The sequence below is a fragment of the Hemicordylus capensis genome, chromosome 4, assembly GCF_027244095.1.
Source record: "Hemicordylus capensis ecotype Gifberg chromosome 4, rHemCap1.1.pri, whole genome shotgun sequence".
NCBI lineage: Eukaryota > Metazoa > Chordata > Lepidosauria > Squamata > Cordylidae > Hemicordylus > Hemicordylus capensis.
In genome coordinates this window covers 139,530,272-139,553,282 of record NC_069660.1, presented here as the reverse complement: position 1 = coordinate 139,553,282, position 23,011 = coordinate 139,530,272, and the positions used below count along the sequence as shown (strand labels likewise).

General features: G+C 44.8%; 1 protein-coding gene across 1 annotated transcript; it reads left to right on the top strand.

Annotated features, from left to right (window-relative positions):
• Positions 1–469: 469 nt before the first annotated feature.
• On the top strand, positions 470–14,001 carry C4H1orf53 (chromosome 4 C1orf53 homolog). The gene is made up of 3 exons (XM_053247781.1): positions 470–875; positions 9,952–10,053; positions 13,373–14,001. Exons 1-3 carry the CDS (start codon positions 558–560, stop codon positions 13,442–13,444), a joined length of 492 nt encoding a protein of 163 aa, XP_053103756.1. The 5' UTR covers positions 470–557; the 3' UTR covers positions 13,445–14,001.
• The last annotated feature ends 9,010 nt before the right edge of the window (positions 14,002–23,011 follow it).

Below are 23,011 nucleotides of genomic sequence, written 5' to 3'. Positions count from 1 at the left end.
AAAAAAATGCAAATGTGTTCAAATTATTTCTTAAAACAGAATCCATTATTCTTTTTTCCTGAACACTGAACTGAGGCTTGCTTTTCTCTGTAAAGCAAAAAAAACACCATGGGGTGCAGTAAACATTTGACAGCTTAAGTCAAGCTTTATAAACATAATACAGTAGGTCATTAGTTGTATTCGTCTAGCCAAACAACATGGGACATTTACTTTCATATTTTTTGCTAAGAGTGGAAATCTGAGGTTTGTATCTCAGAGCTTTATTTTCAGGAGATAATACGCCGCTCAGGGTTGTTTGGAAGAACGAACAATTCTCAAAGCTGGGAGCCTTTCCTCCTAAATCCTGCTGGATCCCTGCTTGCAGCAGGAGAGAAAAAGTTGTGCACGTATTAGCCAACTAAACGACTGTCCAAACAAACGACAGCCTCAAAAGACCCTGAAGCAGCTGAGGGCACCCAGCAGCACTTCGTAGGTCGGCCCAGAGAGAGTGGGCGGGGTCTCACCCGACTCTGGTGAGGGAGGGTTGGCAGCACGCAGCCCGGAAGGGACACTTCCTCATGTTGGCAGCGTCCTTGGCGCGCTGCTGCAATGCGATACCCACCCCGACTTGGGCTTGCCTCAGCACGTGCCAGCATATGAGGAGACCTGTGAGTCACAACTCCGAGCAGGACGAAGGAAGCGGCGGCGGCGGCGGCGGCGGCGGCAGCAGCAGCAGCAGCAGCAGCAGCAGCAGCCCCGAGGTGAAAACGGCTGCAGGTAGACTCCCGGCTGCAAGTCAGCCCGGCGGCCCACAGGTTGCGAAGGAGCGTATAAGCAGTAAAGGGTTAACAGCGACCGAGAAGAGGATCGTGGAGCTCCACCAAGAGGCATGCGCAGTGAGTTGGTTTCTTTCTCCTGGCCTGGGCTGGCGTTATTGGTGCAACAGTGTTTCAGCTCCGGACAGTGTTGCAATCGTTCAAAGACGGAAGGCTTGCACGTTCTTTGCTTGGTGCACGTGAAAGGTTTTTCTGTTTTCCTTTTTCGGGCAGAAGTTCTGAGCCTAAGGCAAGTGCTCAAACCTGACAGCCAGAACAAGTGAAAGGAAGGCTTCCTTTCATTAGGGAGACGTCTGTGGTTATAAAAGATTTCTGTTATGAGACACCTCTAAAGGCACAGAAGAACCTTGTTTTATTTAATTTAGTTTTCTGTTTTTATACTGTCTTTTATAAGGCATCCCAAAGCGGTTTACAAAAGTTAAAATACAATAAAGCACCATAAAAATCACATTTAAAAACTTGAAATCAACTAAACAGTAAAAAAAAAAAAGTCTGAACAAATAAAAAGGCATTTAGTTGTTTTTTTAAAAGCAGCCACAGATGTCAAATCAAAGAGCGGACATTCACAGGGAGAGCATTCCAGAGCCTGGGGCCAACAACAGAGAAGGCCCTGCCCCGCATGTACGGCAATTTACAATTTATCATCTGTACCTTTGTATTTTAATTATGCATCTTTTAAATTCTATTGTAAACCACTTTGAGATAATTTTAATGAAAAGGTATATAAACTGAACAATAAAAATAAATTCTACCCTCTCTCAGTGTCAGTATATGGGTTACCTTGTTGGGCAGGCAGAAACCTCTGATTACCTTCTTGGGCGGGCAGAACCCTTAGGAGCAGGCAGACCTTCAGGTATCCAAGGCCAAAACCATTAAGGGCTTTAAAGGTAATAACCAGCACCTTGAATTGGACCTGGAAACAAATTGGCAGCCATTGCAGCTCTTTCAAAATAGGTGTAATATGCTCCAAGTGAGCAGTTCCAGAGAGAACCTTGGCAGCTGTATTCTGCACCAACTGAAGTTTCTGAAAATTCTTTAAGGGCAGCCCATATAAAGTGCATTGCAGTAATCCAGCCATGACATGACTAAGGCATGGGTAACCATGGCCAGATCTGCCTTCTCTAGAAAGGGTTGCAGCTGGTGCACTAGCCGAAGCTGTGCAAAGGCACTCCTGGCCACCACCTCCACCTGAGCATCCAACAGCAGAGCTAGGTCTAGCAACACCCCCAAGCTGCACACTTGCTCTTTCAAGTGCAGTACAACCTCACCCAGAGCTGGTTGAATCACCCTATCCCAACTGGCTTTTCTGCTGATGAGCAGCACTTCAATGTTGTCTGGATTTAATGTCAGTTTGCCAGCTTACACCTAGCCCATCACCACTTCCAGCCCCCATTTCAGCTCATCCACTGCTTTCCTAGGATCTGATGTCAGGGAAAGGACTGTAACCACCCCAATATATCCCCCTCCCTGATCCCTATACCTGAGAGGAAAGATACCATGATAGATGGTACCAAATGTTGCTGAATGGTCCAGCAGAACCAACAGTGACACACTCCCCCTGTCTAGTTCCTGGTGTAGGTCATCCACCAGGGTGACCAAGTCAGTTTCAGTCCCAAACCCAGTGCAAAAGCCAGATTGAAAAGTGTCTAGATAATCTGTCATCCAAGACCCTTTGCAGCTGCAGAGACACTACCTACCTGTTCCTTCCCTGGCAAATTTTACTAGCCATGAATGGCAAGCATCCAGAGCACATGATGTTGCCCGTATACTGCCAAGAAAAACCATCAGATCAGATGGTTGCAGAGGAATGTTTCCTGGAATCCAAATCGGAATGGATGCAAGCAACTTTATCTGTGAAGTGACAAACTAACTGGTCACAGCAGGCTGCTGATAGTTCTTTCCTCCATCACACTGGGGCCTGTGTGAAGCTGTTATTTTGCCACACAAAACAGCTGTGTTGGCCTACACTAGGCAGACACAATGGAGGTGGAGAGAAAAACATTTCTTTGCCACCGCCACAGAGCAGTACCTAAAATGAGCTCTAGCCTGTGTTCAGTCAGATTCATTATGGGTCTTCCTCCAGCATCGTTCTAGCCATTATCTGAGTTGTTTCATTACCCTAAGCTCCAAGGAGAACCAAGGAGTGGAATGGGCGCTGTCAAGCCGGAGATGGCACTTTGGAACTACCATGCCAATAGCCCAGGCTGTATCCACATTCCAGAGATTCACCAGGGCCTTGACAGAGCTACCAGTTCTGAACATTGGAAACTCCCCAAGAGTTGTCTGGAAACCGAGTGGATCCATAAGCCTTTGGGGTCAGAGTCCATTCTAATTGGTCCATCACCCCTGCAGAGGTTGGTCAAAGCAGTCAAACTAAACTCTACCAGATGATGATCTGTCCATGACAAAGGAGGTCTATCAAACTCCCCAACCTGCAGATTATCCTGGTTGGCAAAAAAACAAACTATAAAAACCCATATAAGCATCATTCGCTTGATAAAGGGAATGGCCAGTCCTTAATTTAAAGTCTCTTAATACTAAATACATCTCCAAAGTAAAATCAAACTAACAGAAGAGATGAAAAACTCCATGGGGTACCAATTCAATATTGAACTTAAAACATTAATATGCTCTTAAAGTGTTAGAATAGATAATGCAAAATGTGTATAATATGCATGGAATAAATATTATTTTTCTGATTTGCTTAAGCGGGGGGGGGAACTTCTGTAGAGGCATAGGACGAACCACTAACTCACTTTCTTACATGATACTTGGTGGTGGTAACCAGCAGGTACACAGACCATTCCCCTCCTTGGCTGCCTCTGAGTGGTGGCTTCGGGAGATAGCTTTGCACACACACACTGCCGGTTTGGCTAGCCTCTAGTAAAGTAAAGAGTTGGTGTCAACTCCTGGCAACCACAGGGCCTGTGATTGTCTTCGGTGGAATACAGAAGGGGTGTACCATTAGCAGAATACGAAATTGCAGTGTTGTAATTTCAATCATCTGTTGATCACCCTGATAGTGGGTTCATTGGCTGTCCTCTGGGGTTTGTACACTTGGCTTCTCAAACATCTGGTTTGAACATGTGCAGGAGTTCAGATAAGAAAAGCAATTGGAACAGCTCCCATTGTTCACAAAATGCAGTTTCTGCAAACTGCTGACAAGAAAGATGGAGGAACTGTGAGAGATGAGATAAAGAGAGAAGGAAACCATGTTAGTCCACGATTCTGAAGAATTATTTCAAGACATGAAATAATTCAAAGATGTGGAAACAAACAAAGATGTGGATGTAGGACGAAGAAACTATTAAAGAAATGGACTCACATCCTGTGCATTGAAATGTGGGTGGTACAGATCCTCCCGGACTACTGTGCATATCTAAAGCACAGCCCCGTGGTGTTGCAGGACAGAGCTAGTGCGCTACTACTTAAAAGCTGCACAATTGCAGTTGTGCAGTGCTATGGAAAAAAATGGACATTGCACCATGCCAGTGCAGTTGTGCAATTTTAAGTAGTAGTGCACCAGCCTTGTCCCACAATGCCACAGGTGTTTTACACACGTGCAGCGTGGGAGGGTCTGTACCACTTATGTTTTGCTGCACAGTATGTCAGTCAAGTTCTTTTTTTTAAAGTATGTGTCTACAGATTAGAGCTTTAACTTGAAAACAAAGTTCCAGATAGGCAGGGTACAGACCCTGGAAAGAAGCGCCCCGCTTTTAGGCTGGAAAGAAGGGGTATATAACTTGTAGTTTGGTCAGTTTGTTTCATCATCATTATCATTATTATTACATTTATATCCTGCTCTTCCTCCAAGGAGCCCAGAGTGGTGTGCTACATACTTGAGTTTCTCTTTCACAACAACCCTGTGAAGTAGGTTAGGCTGAGAGAGAAGTGACTGGCCCAGAGTCACCCAGCTAGTATCATGGCTGAATGGGGATTTGAACTCAGGTCTCCCCAGTCCTAGTCCAGCACTCTAACCACTACACCACTCTGGCTCCCATGGCATCCCATGGCATCAGTGGCAGTTTTGAACAGGTTAATGTAGCTGCCTGCGGTATTGATGGCTTATGGTCAGGGGCATTATTTCAGGTACTGTATAGGTGGAGACAAGAAGTTTCACTGGAACAAGATTTTGATTAAGGCTGAAAGGCCCACACTTGGTCGTTTCCAAATGGCAGTTTATTCCAACATGACCACAGATTCTTTGGGTGATTTTGTGGTCTGTCCAGATTCTGTAACTTCTCTCTGCAATCTCCCTGCCAGTCCAGTAAACACTACTGTCTTTGCATTACTCCACTTTTTCTAACTTAGTTACAGACAGTCCACAGCTTAACCTGAATAGGAGTGTCTGCCTGCATAGGTGGTGTAGGAGGATTGACTCCTAAGGGTATGCCCCTGAACATCCACTCGCCTCTGCATCTCAGCACACTTTTCTTCTGGTTCTCATCTTGTTCAGTCCTGTTTGTTTGTTTTTTAAACCAAGACCAGTTGACTGATATAATCTTTTTGATCCCTTTAATATGTATCTTCTTCTTTGTCTTTTTCTTGCTTTGTTTTGTAAAGGCTCTAGAGCCTTTTGGGAAAGAAGCCTTTTTTCTGTGTTTGTGTCCCTTCAAATGATTGTTGCTGTTGCTCTTGATTCCATATTGCAATTAATTTTGAACTCAAAGCCACATCAAACAAACATTGGAAACATTGTTTCCCTGTCACTCCTTCAGGATGTGCAAATTGCAGTGATTTAAATGTCCCAAAGTCAAGCCTCAGATTTTCAAAGTGTATGTTCCTAAAATCCCCAACCCTGATGTGCCTGAAATTTAGTCAGTATAATGGTCTTGCAAGGGTCTACCATGAATGTGTTTTTCATCCCATTTGGACATGAAAAAGGAGAGTAGAGCTGGTCTTGTGGTAGCAAGCATGGCTTTTCCCCTTAGCTAAGCAGGGCTTGCCCTGGTTGCATATGAATGGGAGACTTGATGTGTGAGCAGCACTGTAAGATATTCCCCCTTAGGGGATGGAGCCACTCTGGGAAGAGCAGAAAGTTTCAAGTCCCCTCCCTGGCATCTCCAAGATAGGGCTGAGAGAGATTCCTGCCTGCAACCTTGGAGAAGCTGCTGCCAGTCTGTGTAGACAATACTGAGCTAGACGGACCTATGGTCTGACTCAGTATATGGCAGCTTCCTATGACAAGAAAACAACCCCACTATACAATACAATGAATATTTATATTTTTCAACTAAAGTTTCCAAAGCGGTTTACACAGATTTAAATAAAATGTCTTCCTGTCCCCAAAGGGCTGAAAAGGAAAGGAAAAAAGAAACAAAGATAGACACCAGCAACAGCCACTGGAGGGATTCTGTGCTGGCGATGGATAGGGCCAGTTGCTCTCCCCCTGCTAAATAAAGAGAATCGCCACTTTTAAAATGTGCCTCTTTACAATAAGAATTGTAAAAGATCTCCCATTATAGACTATGGCCATTATAATATATTATAGGTGAAACTCGGAAAATTAGAATATCGTGCAAAAGTCCATTAATTTCAGTAATGCAAATTAAAAGGTGAAACTGATATATGAGACAGATGCATTACATGCAAAGCGAGATAAGTCAAGCCTTAATTTGTTATAATTGTGATGATCATGGCGTACAGCTCATGAAAACCCCAAATCCACAATCTCAGAAAATTAGAATATTACATGGAACCAAGAAGACAAGGATTGAAGAATAGAACAATATCGGACCTCTGAAAAGTATAAGCATGCATATGTATTCAGTACTTGGTTTGGGCCCCTTTTGCAGCAATTACTGCCTCAATGCGGCGTGGTATGGATGCTATCAGCCTGTGGCACTGATGAGGTGTTATGGAAGACCAGGATTCTGCATTGTTTGGTCTCATGTCTCTCATCCTTCTCTTGGCAATGCCCCATAGATTCTCTGTGGGGTCAGGTCAGGCGAGTTTGCTGGCCAATCAAGCACAGTACACTGTATACTTTTCAGAGGTCCGATATTGTTCTATTCTTCAATCCTTGTCTTATTGGTTCCATGTAATATTCTAATTTTCTGAGATTGTGGATTTGGGGTTTTCATGAGCTGTATTATGCCATGATCATCACAATTATAACAAATTAAGGCTTGACTTATCTCGCTTTGCATGTAATGCGTCTGTCTCATATATCAGTTTCACTTTTTAATTTGCATTACTGAAATTAATGGACTTTTGCACGATATTCTAATTTTCCGAGTTTCACCTGTATATACTATAATATATACACTGTATTTGTGCTGTATAACTTGTTATCCTGCACCAACATCCAGCAACATTACCCCAACATTCTGCAGTCAAGTAGAGCTTGAGTAGCACCGGAATACCAAACACTAAAAATTGAGGTCACCCCAGCAAAAGAGATCCATGCTCTGAGATGCTGTACTTCTGTATAGCATCTTCTTGTTTCTTTCATGTCTGAACGGGGCTATAGTGTGGTAGGGGAGCCCAGTCTGTTGCTAAGCAACTGAGGGCGAGGTTTGCCCTGGAGGAGGCTGCACTTGGCAGTGTATGACCTCGGGTGCAGAGCTAACATTTTCAGTTCCAGAGTCAATTGACGGCTCAGGACTGGAGCCAAGGTATTGTTAGTCAATTACATCAACTTCCAAGCATGTGCCAAGAATGGCTGCTGGCTTTGAGCACCTAGCATAATGAAGGCATACTGTGAAGGCACAAAATCTGCACATAACTTTATAATGTTCTCAGTTTAAATTATGAGCAGCAGCAGAAATCAGGGTGATGGCTTCCTCCTTGAAATACATCCAGGTATTACAGCCTGGGGAAACTTGTATGCTGGATTCATTTATTTTCTAACTTTGACAGCATCACTATATAGAATACACCTAATGCTGTCCTGTGTTTGCATCTTGCAGAGTACTATTGGAAGCAGTGGCAATCTATATTTCAAGGATTGTGGTCCACCGTTACTGATCTCACTGAGAAATCTCTAAGACGCTTCCAAGGAACTCCAGTCCAAAAACGATTGGTCTAAAGAAATAACTAAGCAGCAAGAGCTGTGAATTTGCCTAGCACCTCTCTGGTGAAGCAAAAAATTCATTTGTATCCATTACAATTGGCCATGCTCTTTCACCAAAGCAGACACATCTATACAACTTGGATGTTAGATTTTCCTCTTCCTGAGCTGAAATTCTTTGAATGCATTGTGCAGTTCCAGATGAGATAACTTTTGGTTCCCCATGCCTTACATAGACCTAGAGTTGTTGGAGTTGGGCAGTTGCCAGGACCCCAGCAGATCCCACAGCTGATGCTTTCCCTATTCCCTTCCAGGGAGGATATGACCCAGCTGCTAGTGGCTGTCATTTTCTTTCCATGTTGCCTCTGATGTTGAGTCATTCCAAGGCACTGTGGGACAAAATGGCACACAGGGAAGCACTGCTACTACCCCCTGCAGCAAAACATTTTTTTAAAGGAAACAAAAAGAACCACTGCTGCAAAGGTGAGCATTGCCCATAAGCCTGGGGGTGAGGGGTAGGGAAGAGGACCAAAACAGGAAGAGTCCTATAAGAAGGCCATTTTATTCATTCCTTCATTCCTTCATTCGATTTCTATACCACCCTTCCAAAAATGGCTCAGGGCAGTTTACACAGAGAAATAAAGAAGATGGATCCCTGTCCCCAAAGGGCTCACAATCTAAAAAGAAACAGAAGATAGACACCAGCAACAGTCACTGGAAGTACTGTGCTGGGGGTGGATAGGGTCAGTTACTCTCCCCCTGCTAAATAAAGAGAATTGCCACATTAAAAGGTGCATCTTTGCCAAGTTAGCAGGGGTTTGCCATTTGTCAAGGGTTGCCTCCTTAAACCTGGAACCATCCCTCACCTTACACAGAAACCCAGCTGTGTGTAAATCATCATCTCTCTATATAAAATTGAATGCCTCATTGTCTGTCTGCTCCCTATACATTCGCACACCCTTTGAGCTCTCGGGACCAAACTTTGCAAAGTTACTTCCTATGAACCTACGAGTAACATAGGATACCTGGGAACCCCAAAAACCACCTTGCACAGACAGGCAGATATAAAGCAGGTATATCCACAAAACCTATTGATACAATAACAAAGAGAAACTTGTACCATAAGCTCAAACAACTCTGGATACTTAAAGCTAGTTATTAAATAATGTGAGTTCAAAATTGTTAAGAGTAAAACACCAATTAAATATGAACAGCCATTTCACAAAAGTATACCCCAATTCAGAGTCAGATCATTGGTCCATCTAGCTCAGTATTGTCTACACAGGTTGGCAGTGGCTTCTTCAAGGTTGCAGGCAGGAGTCTCTGTCAGCCCTATTTTGGAGATGCCAGGGAGGGAACATGGAACCTTCTCCATGCGAACATGCAGACGCTCTTCCCAGAGCGGCCCCATATCTTACAGTACTCACACATGTAGTCTCCCATTCAAATGTAAACCAGGCTCCCTGCTTAGCAAAGGGGACAATTCATGCTTGCTACACCTATATCAGGCAGCAGCAATAGAGGAAGATGCTGAAAGGCATCATCTCACACTGCATGGGAGGAGGCAATGGTAACCCCTCCTGTATTCTACCAAAGACAACCACAGGGCTTTGTGGTCGCCTAGAGTCAACACCGACTCAACAGCACACTTTACCTTTACCATAAGACCATCTTCCTTTCCTCTCTCTTTACTTCCCCACCCTCAAGGACATCTATAGTGCTCCCCTTTATGAGTTTACTGGGAGTCTCTTGAGTGATACAATTTGCCTGCTTCTCTGTTGCTTCTAAAATTCTAGCACCTCAGATGACCACTTGGGTTGCTCTAGTATTGGGCAGGTCTTGTAAACCCATCAAAAAGAATGTAGGCTTGGAAGCTGGCTTTGCAAGACTGGGGTGAGAGGTTTAGGCATCTGATTGCTCCATGGTCCATAGCCCATTGTTCTCCTGAATTGCTCAGCTCCCTGCTTTGGGTATTAATAACTGGTGCTCTGTATGCATTTGTTAAGTAGGAATCAAAGCTGAGCAAGCCAAAAGTTAAGTACAGGTCAGGTGATGTCTATTGTTGAGATTGCAAAAAAATGTACCAAATTGTGGCTAGAGGGTTTTTTCTTTTCTTTTAAAAAGGCTGGACAGTCAAACTACCTGGATCCAGTTACTGGCTCCTTCGTGTTCACCAAATTTGCCCACTTGCAGAGGGGACAGTGCTGTGGTTCTTCCTGCAGACATGTGAGTATGAAACCTTCATTACTTAACTTCTCATGAGTAAGCAATTCAGTCAGCAAATGAGTTATGCTGAAGTGTTTGGATTTAAGTTATTTTAAAACTGTATTTATGTTGGAAAGCTGAAATGAAGTCCACCTTAAACTGGCTTTGGGGTCAGGCTGTGATTTGTGGCTGGAGACTAAATCTCACTAGTAGTATTATTTGAAAGTAAACCCGACCAATTTCAATGGAACTTACTTCCATGATTATTGCATTTGAAGTGCTTTGAAAACTTTAAAGCAAGTATTTACGATACATCCAGAAAAAGGTCAGAACAGGATAAGGTTCAATTTAATTCTCCTGGGAAAACTACAAGGAAAGTTTCACAGAGGTCGTGTGTGTGTGTGTGTGTGTGTGTGTGTGTGTGTGTGTGAGAGAGAGAGAGAGGGGGGGGGGGCGGAGAGGGGGAGAGAGAGAGGGAGTGCTAGTTTCATAGGCAAGGCCAAGATGATGATGGAAAATGCAAGCCCAGCAAAATTTATTTCATTTTCTGTTGGATAGAACCCAAACAGCTGATGAAATAAAATTAAAAGAAATATCAAACGAAAATGTAGTTATTTGATCAGGAGTCCTTTGCAAGAGCCTGCTTTCTATTCTGGCTATATGTATTCACTTAAAAGAGAGATAAAGATTCTATATATGAAAGGATATGCTTCTCTCTAGATACTAATTTGTTGCAAACTGAAATAGGTTTTTTATTTTCTACAGACAAAATTTATATTTGCATGTGTTTGTTTTGAAATACATTGCACTGTTCAATTGGGACTTTATCAAGCAAATGTGCACAGAATTGCAGCCTTATGGCCATATCCTTCCCCACTGGTATAAAAATGGTTACAGTCTAATTGGTTTAAATGTCAGCAGGTAGCTGCCCTGAAACCTTGCTGGACAGCTTCAGTGCTTTTTTTCCATCCTTTTTTTTTTTTTAGAAGTTTCCTTGATACATTAATTAGTAAGTCAATCCTGTTGATTTCAATATAGTTGAATTTAATTTCAGTAGAGCCAACATAGCGTAGTGCTTAGAGTGTTGGACTAGAACTGGGAACACTGGACTTTGAATCCCCATTCAACGATGAAACTCACTGGGTGACTCTGGGCAGTCATGTATCTCTCAGCCTAACATACCTCACAGAGGGTTGCAAGGATAAACATAACCATGTACACTACTCTGAGCTCCTCGTAGGAAAAGCGGGATATAAATGTTAAAAAAAATAAGTATATATTGTTGCCATGTAATGGTGACTTTCTCAATAGGGGCTCATGATATTTTGGTTGTGGGGGGTGGTTCCCATCATAAACTGAATAAACTATTTGGCCATAATTCCCATTGCAATCATTGGGGGACACCCACCCACCCCCGAAAGTGATAGATTCAGAATTAGCGTATTTTAAAATGTTGGAGGCAGGTGGTGTTTTCTAACTCAAATGTTCATCTTTTAATTTTTGGCTACTCCTTTAACTCTTCAGTATGAATTTCATATTGAAGAGTCTCTTCAATATAAATACAGCAAATGCCAAGGACTGATTCCATGCCCTTACCCAGTAATGTTCTGGGAGGGAAGGGGAGCTGAAAGAACCCTAAGTGGCATCTTAAATCAATGGTTCTACCCACCCTGCACCCCAGTTTCAAAATACTCATTGCCCCATGGTTTATTACATATAGCATAGGGGGTTGTTGCACAGCTGAAGAAATCTTAGTTGAGCTGTTTTATGACTTGTGATCAATTTATTGATTAAGTCTGTATATGAAGAAAACAGCCATTCTAAAGAAAAAGGCAAACTGCTTTTGTTTTAGATAATGCACATGCAGGTTGCAAGAGGCATAATCTCTTGCCTCATCTTAGATGCCACCTATGGATTTTGTAAGAAATATTTTTTTTTAAAGACAAAGCTCTGCTGCCCATTTAACAAAGAAGCAATTTTCCTTGATCAAAAGGTTTTTTACTGTTTCATATAATAGGTTAAAACACGAAAACTCTTTAGCCCTAAAAGAGCACCAATGTACATAAGACATTTTACAGAGTATGAAATGCTCAACCTCCTGCCGTCCTAACAGCAAACCCAAAGCACAAAACAAATCAGTTTAATCAGTATCCAACTAGTCATCCATTACATATTGATGATGGTTTAGCAATGTCCAACAAAAAACCTGAATGTTGTAGATTGCATTTTTTCATTCAAATCTGCATTGAATGAATGATTAAAACATACTAGGAACCTTTTGGTTCAGCTCTTCCTTAGAAGTATCACTAACAGTTCCATGATATCTGTCCACCACGTGTTGCTATATTATTCCTTTTATAATCACAGTTGACGTAGTCTTATTATTCCCTTGCTATTACATTACCCCACCAAACTGATGAATTTTACCTAACACTTCTCCTTGCAGACAAGAAATCGTCTATTACACACAAGGTTGCTAAATTTTGTGCGGCTGCTGTTAAGGTCCACCAGCAATTAATTTCTACCCTTTAGATCTTACCATAAAACATTTACTTTGTTGGTGTATTGTATGATAGATTTCTTATCTTAATGTTCTGTAATTTGTTGTGTTTATTTCTGATCTATGATCGAAATAAAGCTATTCATTCATTCATAATAGTTCCATGCACCTTCAGTTAACTGTTCAGAGAAGGGTGTGTAATTTTTCTGACCATAGTGACTCTTCACATGAAGCCTCTATGCACATCGGATTCATAGACAGATGCAGGGCAGGGCAGGGCAGGGAGGGGAGAAGGAGGTAGGGAGACAGTCACTTTTCTCTCCAAACTGCTTTGAGCTGTGAATCTGAACCTGTACTCCTATGCAAACTTACTTTGGTGCTAGCCACACTGGATACAGTTACTCCCAAGTAAACTTGCAGAACATCCAGCTGCACATGGATTTTACTTTCGTTCAGCATTTTGCAATGAGGGAAATCTATACCCTGGTGATCAATACTATTTTATGTAGGTTTACGAGGAAGTAAGTTCCCTGGACTTCAGTGAGACTTCCTTTCTTCCATGTCCATATGCTTTGGATTGCATATACTATGGACAGAGGAGAAATTGTTTCAGATCCTGTAAGTAGGAACATACTTAGCAAGGGGTCTCCTGGACAGTAATTAGGACCATTTGCTTGGGAGGGGGCAAGGAGAAGGGGAATGTATGGTTTAATTCTCCCCTCTTTTAAAGCCCTGAGGGCACTAATGATTTATAGGACATCATTAATGATTCTTCCTTTAATGATAGGCAATGCCGAGGCCTAGTCAAGAATGACTTATTTCATCTCTCTCTTTCTCCAGTGTCCATATGGTCAAATGAATGTTAAAGATCCATCCAAAAAGAAGTGGTTCAATTCCTTTTTCTATGCTTGACAATCGAAGCTGTTTGCATCCTACCATGAAGACAGGAAAAAATCAGTCATCAATCCCACCTCCTCCTTTTCAGCCCCCTGTGGTTTCCACACTTTGCATATTGGTGTTCCCTTGACCTTTGCTGTTCTGAAGCCTGAATATTTTTTCAATTTTAATTTTTCTTTCAAAAAACCCATGTGTGTGCCTGTGATATTGAGCCATTGACAAGGCTTTCCCTTTCTCTGGCATTATAAGCTGTTAGCTATAAAGAGATGACTGCTTTGCCTTCCAAAGTGTTGTCAGAGGCTGGCGGAAAAACCAGCCATTCTGGGGATAGCTTCGTTTTCCTTTAGCAGCAGGGTTTTTTCTACACTTTTTCCCCCTACTGCATAAGCAGCCACCAGCATGCCACCTATCCCCTTCCCCTGCAGTTTTTGTAACCACAAGAACGAACAGGAAAGGAGGAAAAGAAAATGAGAAAATCTTTTTTGTGTTCTGTACTGCTATGTAACAGTTGTAAAGCTATGTACACTGTTTGAGTTCAATATAAGTGTCAATAAATGTCTTTGGCAAGTCAAGTAATCAGATCCATAAATTACTATTAATATAAGTTTAAGAAGATTGAAAGGAAACAGTATTCATTGTCTTTCTCTATTTCATTTGTATTTTTATTTGTATTTTTAAGGAACAACCTAGCTCCTATTAACCTCATATGCCCAACTCCACAGAAACTTATTTCACACTGCACACATTGTTTTGACACTGGACAAAATGTGCCTAGCTGCATATTAGAAAGAACCAGGCTTAGCAGTACTGTGGTATATTTTGGAAAATATTTCAAGGCTTGCTGCACTGAATTCTAATTCAGAGGACATTCTCTTCTAGCCCTAGGTTGAAAGAAAAGGTGCAGATTGATCCATGATCAGCCATTGGATTTACACCCTCATCTCAAACACACAGGCACCCTAAATATATTTGCAACCCAATCCTATGTGTGTTTACTTAAAAGTAAGTTCAAGGGGGCTTATTCTTAAGCAAAGGTGCATGGGACTGCAGTCCTTATCAATTTATTTCATAATCTGTGAAGATTTTACATTTGAATCACTGCTGAATATGGCTCCAGATTAAAGCCTTGCAACTGAGCCAATCAAAGGTGACATGAAGGTTTGTGAGGGCCATTCACACAGTCATGCCACCACTGGGCCCTGTACTCCTCAGGTGAGAAACGTGCATGTGTGAACCAGCCCTCAATTAAGCTGGCATTCTTGGATGTAAGCCAAGGTTATTCAATTATTTTGAATTTTTACATTTAAACATATCTGTTGTGTTCTGGATTGGGTTTCCTGACTGGAAATGTACAGCAGACTTTGATGAAATTGACATTCTTCCAATTTTCTGTTTGTATGATAGGAGTATAAACTGCCTATTGGCTTAACTAAACTGGGATCAGGCTACTATAGTCATTTGGAAGGCTTGAAAAAGACCCGGGAAGAATAGAACAATGGAATAGAACAGAAGAACAAGAACAGAAGAATGGAAAGTGAACTAGTAATTTTTTTTAATGTAGTAGTAACCAGTCAAGATCCATAATTTTAATGCAGAACAGGAACAAACTCTTCAGGGCTGCACACCTTCCTCCTCCTCCAGGGCAAAGTGACACAATCGTTCAGAAGCCATTGTTGCACCCAGAATAGAGGGGATGGTTACCTCTTTTTTTCCTTTCAAAATTTAACTGAAGACACAATCCACCACACAATTACCTAAGAGCCAGTCGCATCGAACTCATGGAACTTACTTGCATGTGTAAGATCAGGCTGTTTGACTATTTCAGATATTGTGGCAGTTTACTGTACTTTGGGACCGGAGGCTTGGTCTGTAGGTGGTATAAAATAAGGTGTAATCCTGGGGCAGAAGACTGACCTGTAATGCTCAGCCAACACTGATAGCATTGAAAGCTCCGGGAAGCATATAAAGAAGAGTCTAACTGAGCCTGCTTTCTGATGTGAACTTGGTGGAGAGAGAATCAGATTCCTCATTTCCAGTCTACAGGGATGTACTCTATTCTACCATCCGCCACTCATTTCCATCTGCATATATGGTCTGGTTTGAGCGTCCAAGTTTATAAATGCCTGGGGGTGGGGGCTGAGATAATTCAAAAATATTGCAGGGGATGTTCATGAGCACCCAAGAGTTACTTAAAGGGTTTGGATGGTGGTGGCAAGACTTGTCCCTCTTTCTTCTTTTGTGTGTGTGTGAGCAACGAACAAAAAAGTCCAGCTTTTTCCTGTGCTGCAAAACATTCCTGCTCTCTGACTACATCCAACAGGAAGGGGTGTCATAGTGTCATTTAGCTGTTTAGGCAAGCGTCCTTAACCTTCGCAATGGCCATGCTTGCTCAGTGCTAACGCACGGTAGAGGCTGACGGTCTGTGAGTTGGCAATTCACGAGCACGGAGAGAGCGGCTCCCTCTGACGTCAAGAGGAGGCGGATGGACGTGAGTGGGACTTCTTCCCAGTTCGACAAGTTTACTGAGGTGGTGGATACGAGCCCCAGTGAAAGGAAAGTCCTGCGCCGTCGAGCTTTTCCGCGTATTGATTTAAGGCATGATACTTTTCGTCTTCATCAGTGGATGGTCAAGGCAGCTTCTAAAGATATACCGGTTATGATGACAAAATAAACACCGCGCTATGTCTTTACTCGGACATGAGTGACGCATGGTGAAAAACCATGCTGCTTTCTCCAGAGTAAATGCGCATCGCCCCAGAGTCTGAGGCAACATCCTCAACTTGCTAGGGTCTGCGTGCCACTGAAGCCGGTGCGAGTTATTTCTAGGAAGGTTTGGATCGTGCTACAAGCATCGCTGCCTTTATTGGGTGTGTGTGTGAAAGCATGAACCAATGAAAACCGGGACCCTAAACTCAGATGCGAGTCCCGCTTGTTTCACTGGAGGTGTCACGCCTCTGGTGCCCAGATACTACTGGAACTGCCCTATTCACACCAATCATCGGACTACACTGGAGTCACTTGGTTGTGAGTTGCGATCTGTCATGGGAGTGCGAGTAGATGTCCCCACAGCTTTTATCTTCAAGAATGGGGTAGACTGGCCGTCCCAGGCTGGGAACACCCTCCGGAATCGGTTTCCAGGGGAGACCAGGGGACTACTTGAGGACAGATAATGGTCTCCTCGCTATCCCCATACAAACTAGGGCCATGGGCATGACGTCGCAGCCCGAGTCTTTACTCGGAAATAAGTCCCACAGAGTTCAGTGGGCAAGTAAAAGTGCTACAGGAACGCAGCTTTAGATTGATTGGTTTGCCCCTGTGGTTCGCGATTCTCCAGGTCTTCAGGAAATGGGGAAACACCCATTTCGGCAGTTGACAGAGATTTATTTATTTATTTTTTATTTTGTACATTTTATATCCTGCGCTCTTCCTCCAAGGAGCCCAGAGCGGTGTACTACATACTTAAGTTTCTCCTCACAACAACCCTGTGAAGTAGGTTCGGCTGAGAGAGAAGTGACTGGCCCAGAGTCACCCAGCAAGACTCATGGCTGAATGGGGATTTGAACTCGGGTCTCCCAGTCCTAGTCCAGCACTCTAACCTGGCTCTTGGTTCTCTCGAGCATCCCAGCGGCTTTCGGTCCTGCTGGTCTCGTCCGCGGAGTCTTACAACTCCATCAGCGCCCTTTGCTTCATTTTAGCCGACGAATTTCCAGTGAAGCCGGAATTCCCTCTGTGTGTGAGAGAGAAATTGCCCCCCCCCCACACACACACACCCACACACAAGTCCGTCCACCAAAAGCTTTATGCAGAAGCACTCTCTTAGAAATAACAGGGCAGGGTGAAGAGGGAGCACTGGTTGTGGGCCGGGTGGGAAAGCGTGTCTTTTTTTACACGGAATCTCCCCTCCCGGAGGGATCCGCTTAGAGCAGTGGCGCAGCCCTGCTGGATTCATTCATTCATTCATCATTCACTTCCTTACCGAACTGCAGCCAGGCTTTTAAAAAGTACTTCACGAGTCTGCGAAATCCACGCTAACCACTTGGGCGGCTGCACACCCCAGGGTCAGTTCGATCCACACAACGCGTTTACATGGAAGCCCGCAGAATTGGACTCTCGCTCCGGAGAAAAGAGTGTGGTTAACTCAGAGGCATCTCTTGGGGGGCGGGGGGGGGGTGTTCCTTGGAGCCCGGTGGGAGTGACTCTCTCGCAGAGCGGCGCATGTTTCCTTAAAGCTCGCTACGCACAAAGCGGCTTTCTAGCACCACCGCAGCCTTCATAAGAGACACTTACTTGGGAGTAACAGCTATTGAATTCAGTGGGACTTACTTCGGAGTAAACAGACGCTGGAGCTACTAACCGCTGTGCGGGGGCGAGGTGCTCCGCTCCTTAACGTATGATTTGCGATTTCTGCAACTTATAATACAGTCCTATGGATGCATATTTGGAAACCAGTCCCGCTGTATTCAGTGGGGCTTCTTGTCCCTCCGTAAGTATGTAGAGGACTGCAGCTTAAGTGCATCCAGCGTTGGAACACCAACACCACGTAGCAGTGGCAGCAACGGAGCGCGCCACCTCCTCGGTTTCCAGCCCAGGAAGTTCTCCGGCCCTTCGTTATCTTTATCGGCAGGATCTCCTAGGCGAGCCCTCCTGATGTCATTTCCGCAGCTTTCAAGAGCAACGATATCAAACCTGCCATTATATAGGCAGAGCACAGCAGGTGGCCTATTAGGAGACAGGCAGGGTTTTCTTTCTCGCTTAGCAATTATTAATTAGAGCGGGAAAGAGGTTTGAGAAGGGGACAGTGTAGCTTTATATTATATTATTGTTAGCTCAGGACCCGTGGCGGCCAAAAGTAAGCTTTTAAAAGCTCATTTCGTGGGAAAGTTAAGTATGTGCCCAAAGCTGGTCGCGGAAATCCGTGGGATTTAAAAAGTGATTCACTTTCGGTAGGTCCGGCCCTTATTTACTTACAGCGCTGTCTTGTCTCTTGCGCTGTCTCTTTCTTCTGTCTCGCCTTATTAGGCCCATTCTGCAATTAGGAAACTGAGGCAGAGAGCGATTTGGCCGAAGTCCCCGTGGAAATGTAGAATGAAGTGGTAAGGCAGCATAAGGCAGCTCTTTTTCACACGTTTATGTGAAAGCAAGTCGAAAATGTCTAAAGGGAACTTTACAATATGATAAATAATAAATACACCCAATTAAGTGTGTTTTTAGACGGCAGTCGGAGTACTAAGCACCTTTTGGGGAGAAAGTTTCATTCGGAACACTGAGACTTCCGCGAAATTCCCAGGAGCAAGTCCCATTCAGTTCAGCTCAACAGATTCCCAGGTTTAGGGCCGTACCTTTAGGGCAGATACAGACGGCCGTTAACCCATGCGTTTTATCACATTGCATCTGATGGGTAGAGGGGGGAGTACTTATCGCGTGACAGGACGTTAAAGGGATTGATTCACACGTGCAGGTCTCATCATCACGTAATATTTCTTACTTTACACATTTAACTACCTCCACGGAAAATAGATCGTGTTTTAAATAAGGTGGAGTGATAAGAGCAGTGATCTTCACTATTTTTCAAGCCGGCTGCATTTCCCTTAAAGGAGTCTCCGGCGCTGGACAATATGCAGCCCCACAGTGAGAATGGTCATCTCACACAGGCCCAATGAACAATTTGTCAGGAAGCCGCACTGTGGGTTTAGAGTGGCCACCACTGCGGCCCCCGCCCCCTTACGTTGAAGAACATCGGGTAAGATTATTCAGTCTGTGTGGTGTCTGGGCTGTTTCATTGCTTAATGCTGCAAGCAGCATGCACGTGTGAATGCACGTTTATCGCGTTACTAAAGGGTGGCGTGGCCATCGTGGTGAGTGAAAGGCTCGGCTGAATCCATTCGAAATGGCAAGGAAAAGCATGGTGCGTGGGGGGGTGAAGAAGACCTACACTTTTTGCCTCTTTCCCTGTCAGCTGCGGTCAGATGAACCCCACTGCTGACACAGAGTAGGATCCCCCGCAGATCATGCACTTCCCACTCTCATGGATTTCAGTAGAACATAGCAAGGGCTTAACCTTAAACGCCCTTCACTTGGGCTGGATCATGCTCACAGGGCTAAGTATCATCATGAGGGCTCCTTCCTGCAGCCCTCGTTCCCTCTGCAGGCAAAAGACCTCCCCGATCCATAACGAATGGATGAGGACCACGTGAGGCAACCTGAATCCTGTCCACAGTTTGCCCAGTGGAGCGTATACCCCAGAAAGTGGGCATCGAGTTGGCAGTCTTGCAGCTGCCTCCTGTGCAGTGCCTTCGCTGAAAGGGGCAGCCTGGCAGCCCCACCCTATGCACAGCTCACTGGGTCCCACAGGATCGCAATGGGGCGATTCTAGGACACGGCATAGGGTTGCAGCCAGGGCTTTACAGCAGCCTTCAGTAGCCTAGCTGTCCCCATCTTCTTGGGATCCGAGGAGAACCCAAACACTCCTTGTCGGCACCTGTATACAACCGACCTCCTCTCTCAGCTGCTGCCTGCTGGAAAGATAGATACACCGATCTGATCAGCGCCTGCCTGCTGCCCTTTCCACCTGCCTGCCAACTTGCCTTCCAGGTGAGCTGCTGCGGGCAACTTTTGCAACACGAGCTCTTCCTCGCATTTACTGACCGTCCCATTGCTTGGGGGGCGGGCGGTGTTAACCAAGGGTGGGAAGAGCAGAAGGCGGACAGCGCAGGCCTTGGGGATTCTCCCTGCATCTCCATCCTCTAGTACCCAACAGTGCAGTGCAGATCGGAGCACGCGATCCTTCTTCGTGATTTAAAACAAAATACACGGAAAGGGCTTCAGGCAACTCATAAAGACTCTGGTGCGAGGAGAAAAGCCCCAGCAGCGGCGAGAGTCCCGCGAAGCGGGTGGGGAGACCGGCAGGTACTCCAATCCCATCGGCTAGCAGCGCAGCAGCTCGGCTTCAGGCTTCAGACTGGATTTCCTCCCCACCCCCCGCCCCACCCAACCAGATCGTGTGACTGACAGTCTGAGCCGCTCTGCACATTAGACAGACGGCAGTGGCAGAGTGAGGTGGGAGCGCTGAGGACGGCGCCTCTTCAGGCTGCAGGTCGCTTTGGGCACACCACGTTAAGCGCTCCTCCGGCATAACAGGGCGCCACGGCGAGAGAGGATCAAGCCACACACCTCTCTCCCCGATGTATGGCATTATGTATGTAGGGGAGCGGGAGGGGTCCAAAATGCAAATCCCCCCGAAGTCAGTACTGCCCAGCATTCTACGACCCCATTCTGCCCTAATGGGCAGAATGTATCTGCGTGATGGAGAGGTTTTGGTTTGGTTTCCAGGTGGTGTTTTGGGGGGGAGGGGTGTTGGCGGGAGCTGGGAGACCAAAGCCACGGTTTTCCTACTCTTCCTATCCTATGCACGTTTACCTGAGGGATAAGCTCCTTTGAACTCAGGGGAAACTGGCTTCTGAGTAAGCATGCTTGGGATTGGATTGCATGCTGTACAATGGGGTGCTTAAGAGGTTTACAGCTCAGTCCTATGCAGTGCATGCTTACTCGGAAGCAAGTCCCACTGAGTCCAATGGGACATGCTCCAAAATAAATATGTTTAGGCTGCACACCGGCTGACACCTATTTGGGAGTACGCCTCATTGGTCTCAATTGAACTCAGTTCTGAGTACGCACAGATAGGGATCAACTGTTAATGGGAAATGCAACGGGATTTCTGGCAGATAGTTTGCTATTCCTCTTTAGAGCGCAAATGCAGGCCTCAGGGGCTATTTCAACTCTAGATATTTTCGCTCAAATTTCAGGAGCAAGTAAAACACTTTGAGGGCTTTCTGAGCTACCGAAAACACCAGCATGACTTTTACACACACACTTGTTTCCATATATAGCCAGCCCTGCCTCAAGACTCCAGGAAGCTTTAAATGGTGAAGTAATTCCTTCAGTGGTAGGACCCTAGCTCCGCCATAGAGAGTCCATGATTCCTTAGGCCCAGTCCCTTCTTAGGCGCCCCAAGATATCCGTTCCATAGAGGCGAGTCACAAAGCAGGCCCCATGGCCAGTACCCGGATGGGAAACAGTCTGCATGCCGCCTCGAGTTCCAGCAAGGAAGAAAGGCGGATTATCAACGAAATTCCCAATCAGTACAACTTCAAAGAAAAGGTGGGGTATCTATGCATCTACATCTATCTATGTAGTTCACATTGGGGGAGGAACCGTAGCTCAGTGATGGAGAGCATGTTCTGCATGTAGATGATCCCAGATTCAACCTGTGGCATCTCCGGGTATTGCTGGGAAAGAGCCCCAACTGAAACCCTGGAGAGCCACTGCCAGTCAATAGCCTTAAACAGAGCGCTAGATGATGGCCCAATCCATACTTTGACTCATTATCGCTTCCTGTGCTTCTAACAATGAAACATTATTATGATTTGGTAGTTCTATTTGCACAAGTACTTGAAAGATCATTTCCTTTATAGGAAATATAATATTTTTAATTTTTTAAATTTATTGTTACATTTATACCCTGCCTTTCATTAAGAAAATCTCAAGGCGGCTCACAATAAAATATCCTTTACAAAGGGTACAAATCAGGCCACTTCCGCTATTTAATAAGTCCCCGCCAAGAAATACGCCCCTACACGGGAGTATTCTGTCTCCCCGCTCCATAATTAAATATATCTATTCTCCCGGTCGTTGTTTAACAATATTTTCGCCCAGATCTAAGAAAGTTCATCATGATATCATCAGATCCATAATGGGGCTGATCACACATACCGAACAGGCGAGAAAAGCGCACAAAAAAGCCCCCACCCCAGCTGCGATCAATGACTTGAGTTGCCCCCACCCGGTTTGCGCCTAGGCCCCGATTTCGTGAGTAACCCAACCCTTTGCTTCGGAAATCGTCTTGCTTTCCAAGCCAAGCCTTTGTACCCGAATGGAACAGAAGTTCCAAGAGAGCGTTCTTAGGCTCAGGATGCAAATAACGAACGGTAGCGGGACAGAGAGACTCTGGTCTTAGGGCACTCGGGAAATTCAGCTGCGGAAGTGGCTCAGTGTGGAAATGAACGTCAGCTTCGCAAAAGGAGGATCCTATTCATTTCAATGGGGGGCTGCGTGGAGATGTTCCCCAGTGGACTTTGCCTTTGTCCTTTAAATGCTGGGTAGCAACGAGTCTTGAATGTAGGTCTTCTGGGTAGACCTACCTAGTCTAAGCCTAGTCTAAGACTAGGGAGGTCTTCGCACTCATGTCTCGATAAAGGCGAAGGAGACCTCAAGTTTGTTTTTTAGAAAGTAATTTCCAGCCCTTGCATTTCTTCGCTATTTTGCCTCAATGGATCGCTCTAGCAGGGGCGTTACAGTCATCCTGAACAAATAACGAATCCAGTTCGTCTGCGCACCTGATCCCCGGCTGGGACTCACTTTGGGAATCATTCCAGATTTGGTTTGGTTTGGTCCCCCCCCCCAGTTGCTAAAGGAACAATCCTGTGACAGTTCCAAGTTGCCTTCTAGTTGGGCAGGAGGAGAGGTCTCTTTCACGCATCCCTGGATCAGATCTTGTCAGATCAAGTTGACTCGAAAGCGAGCGAG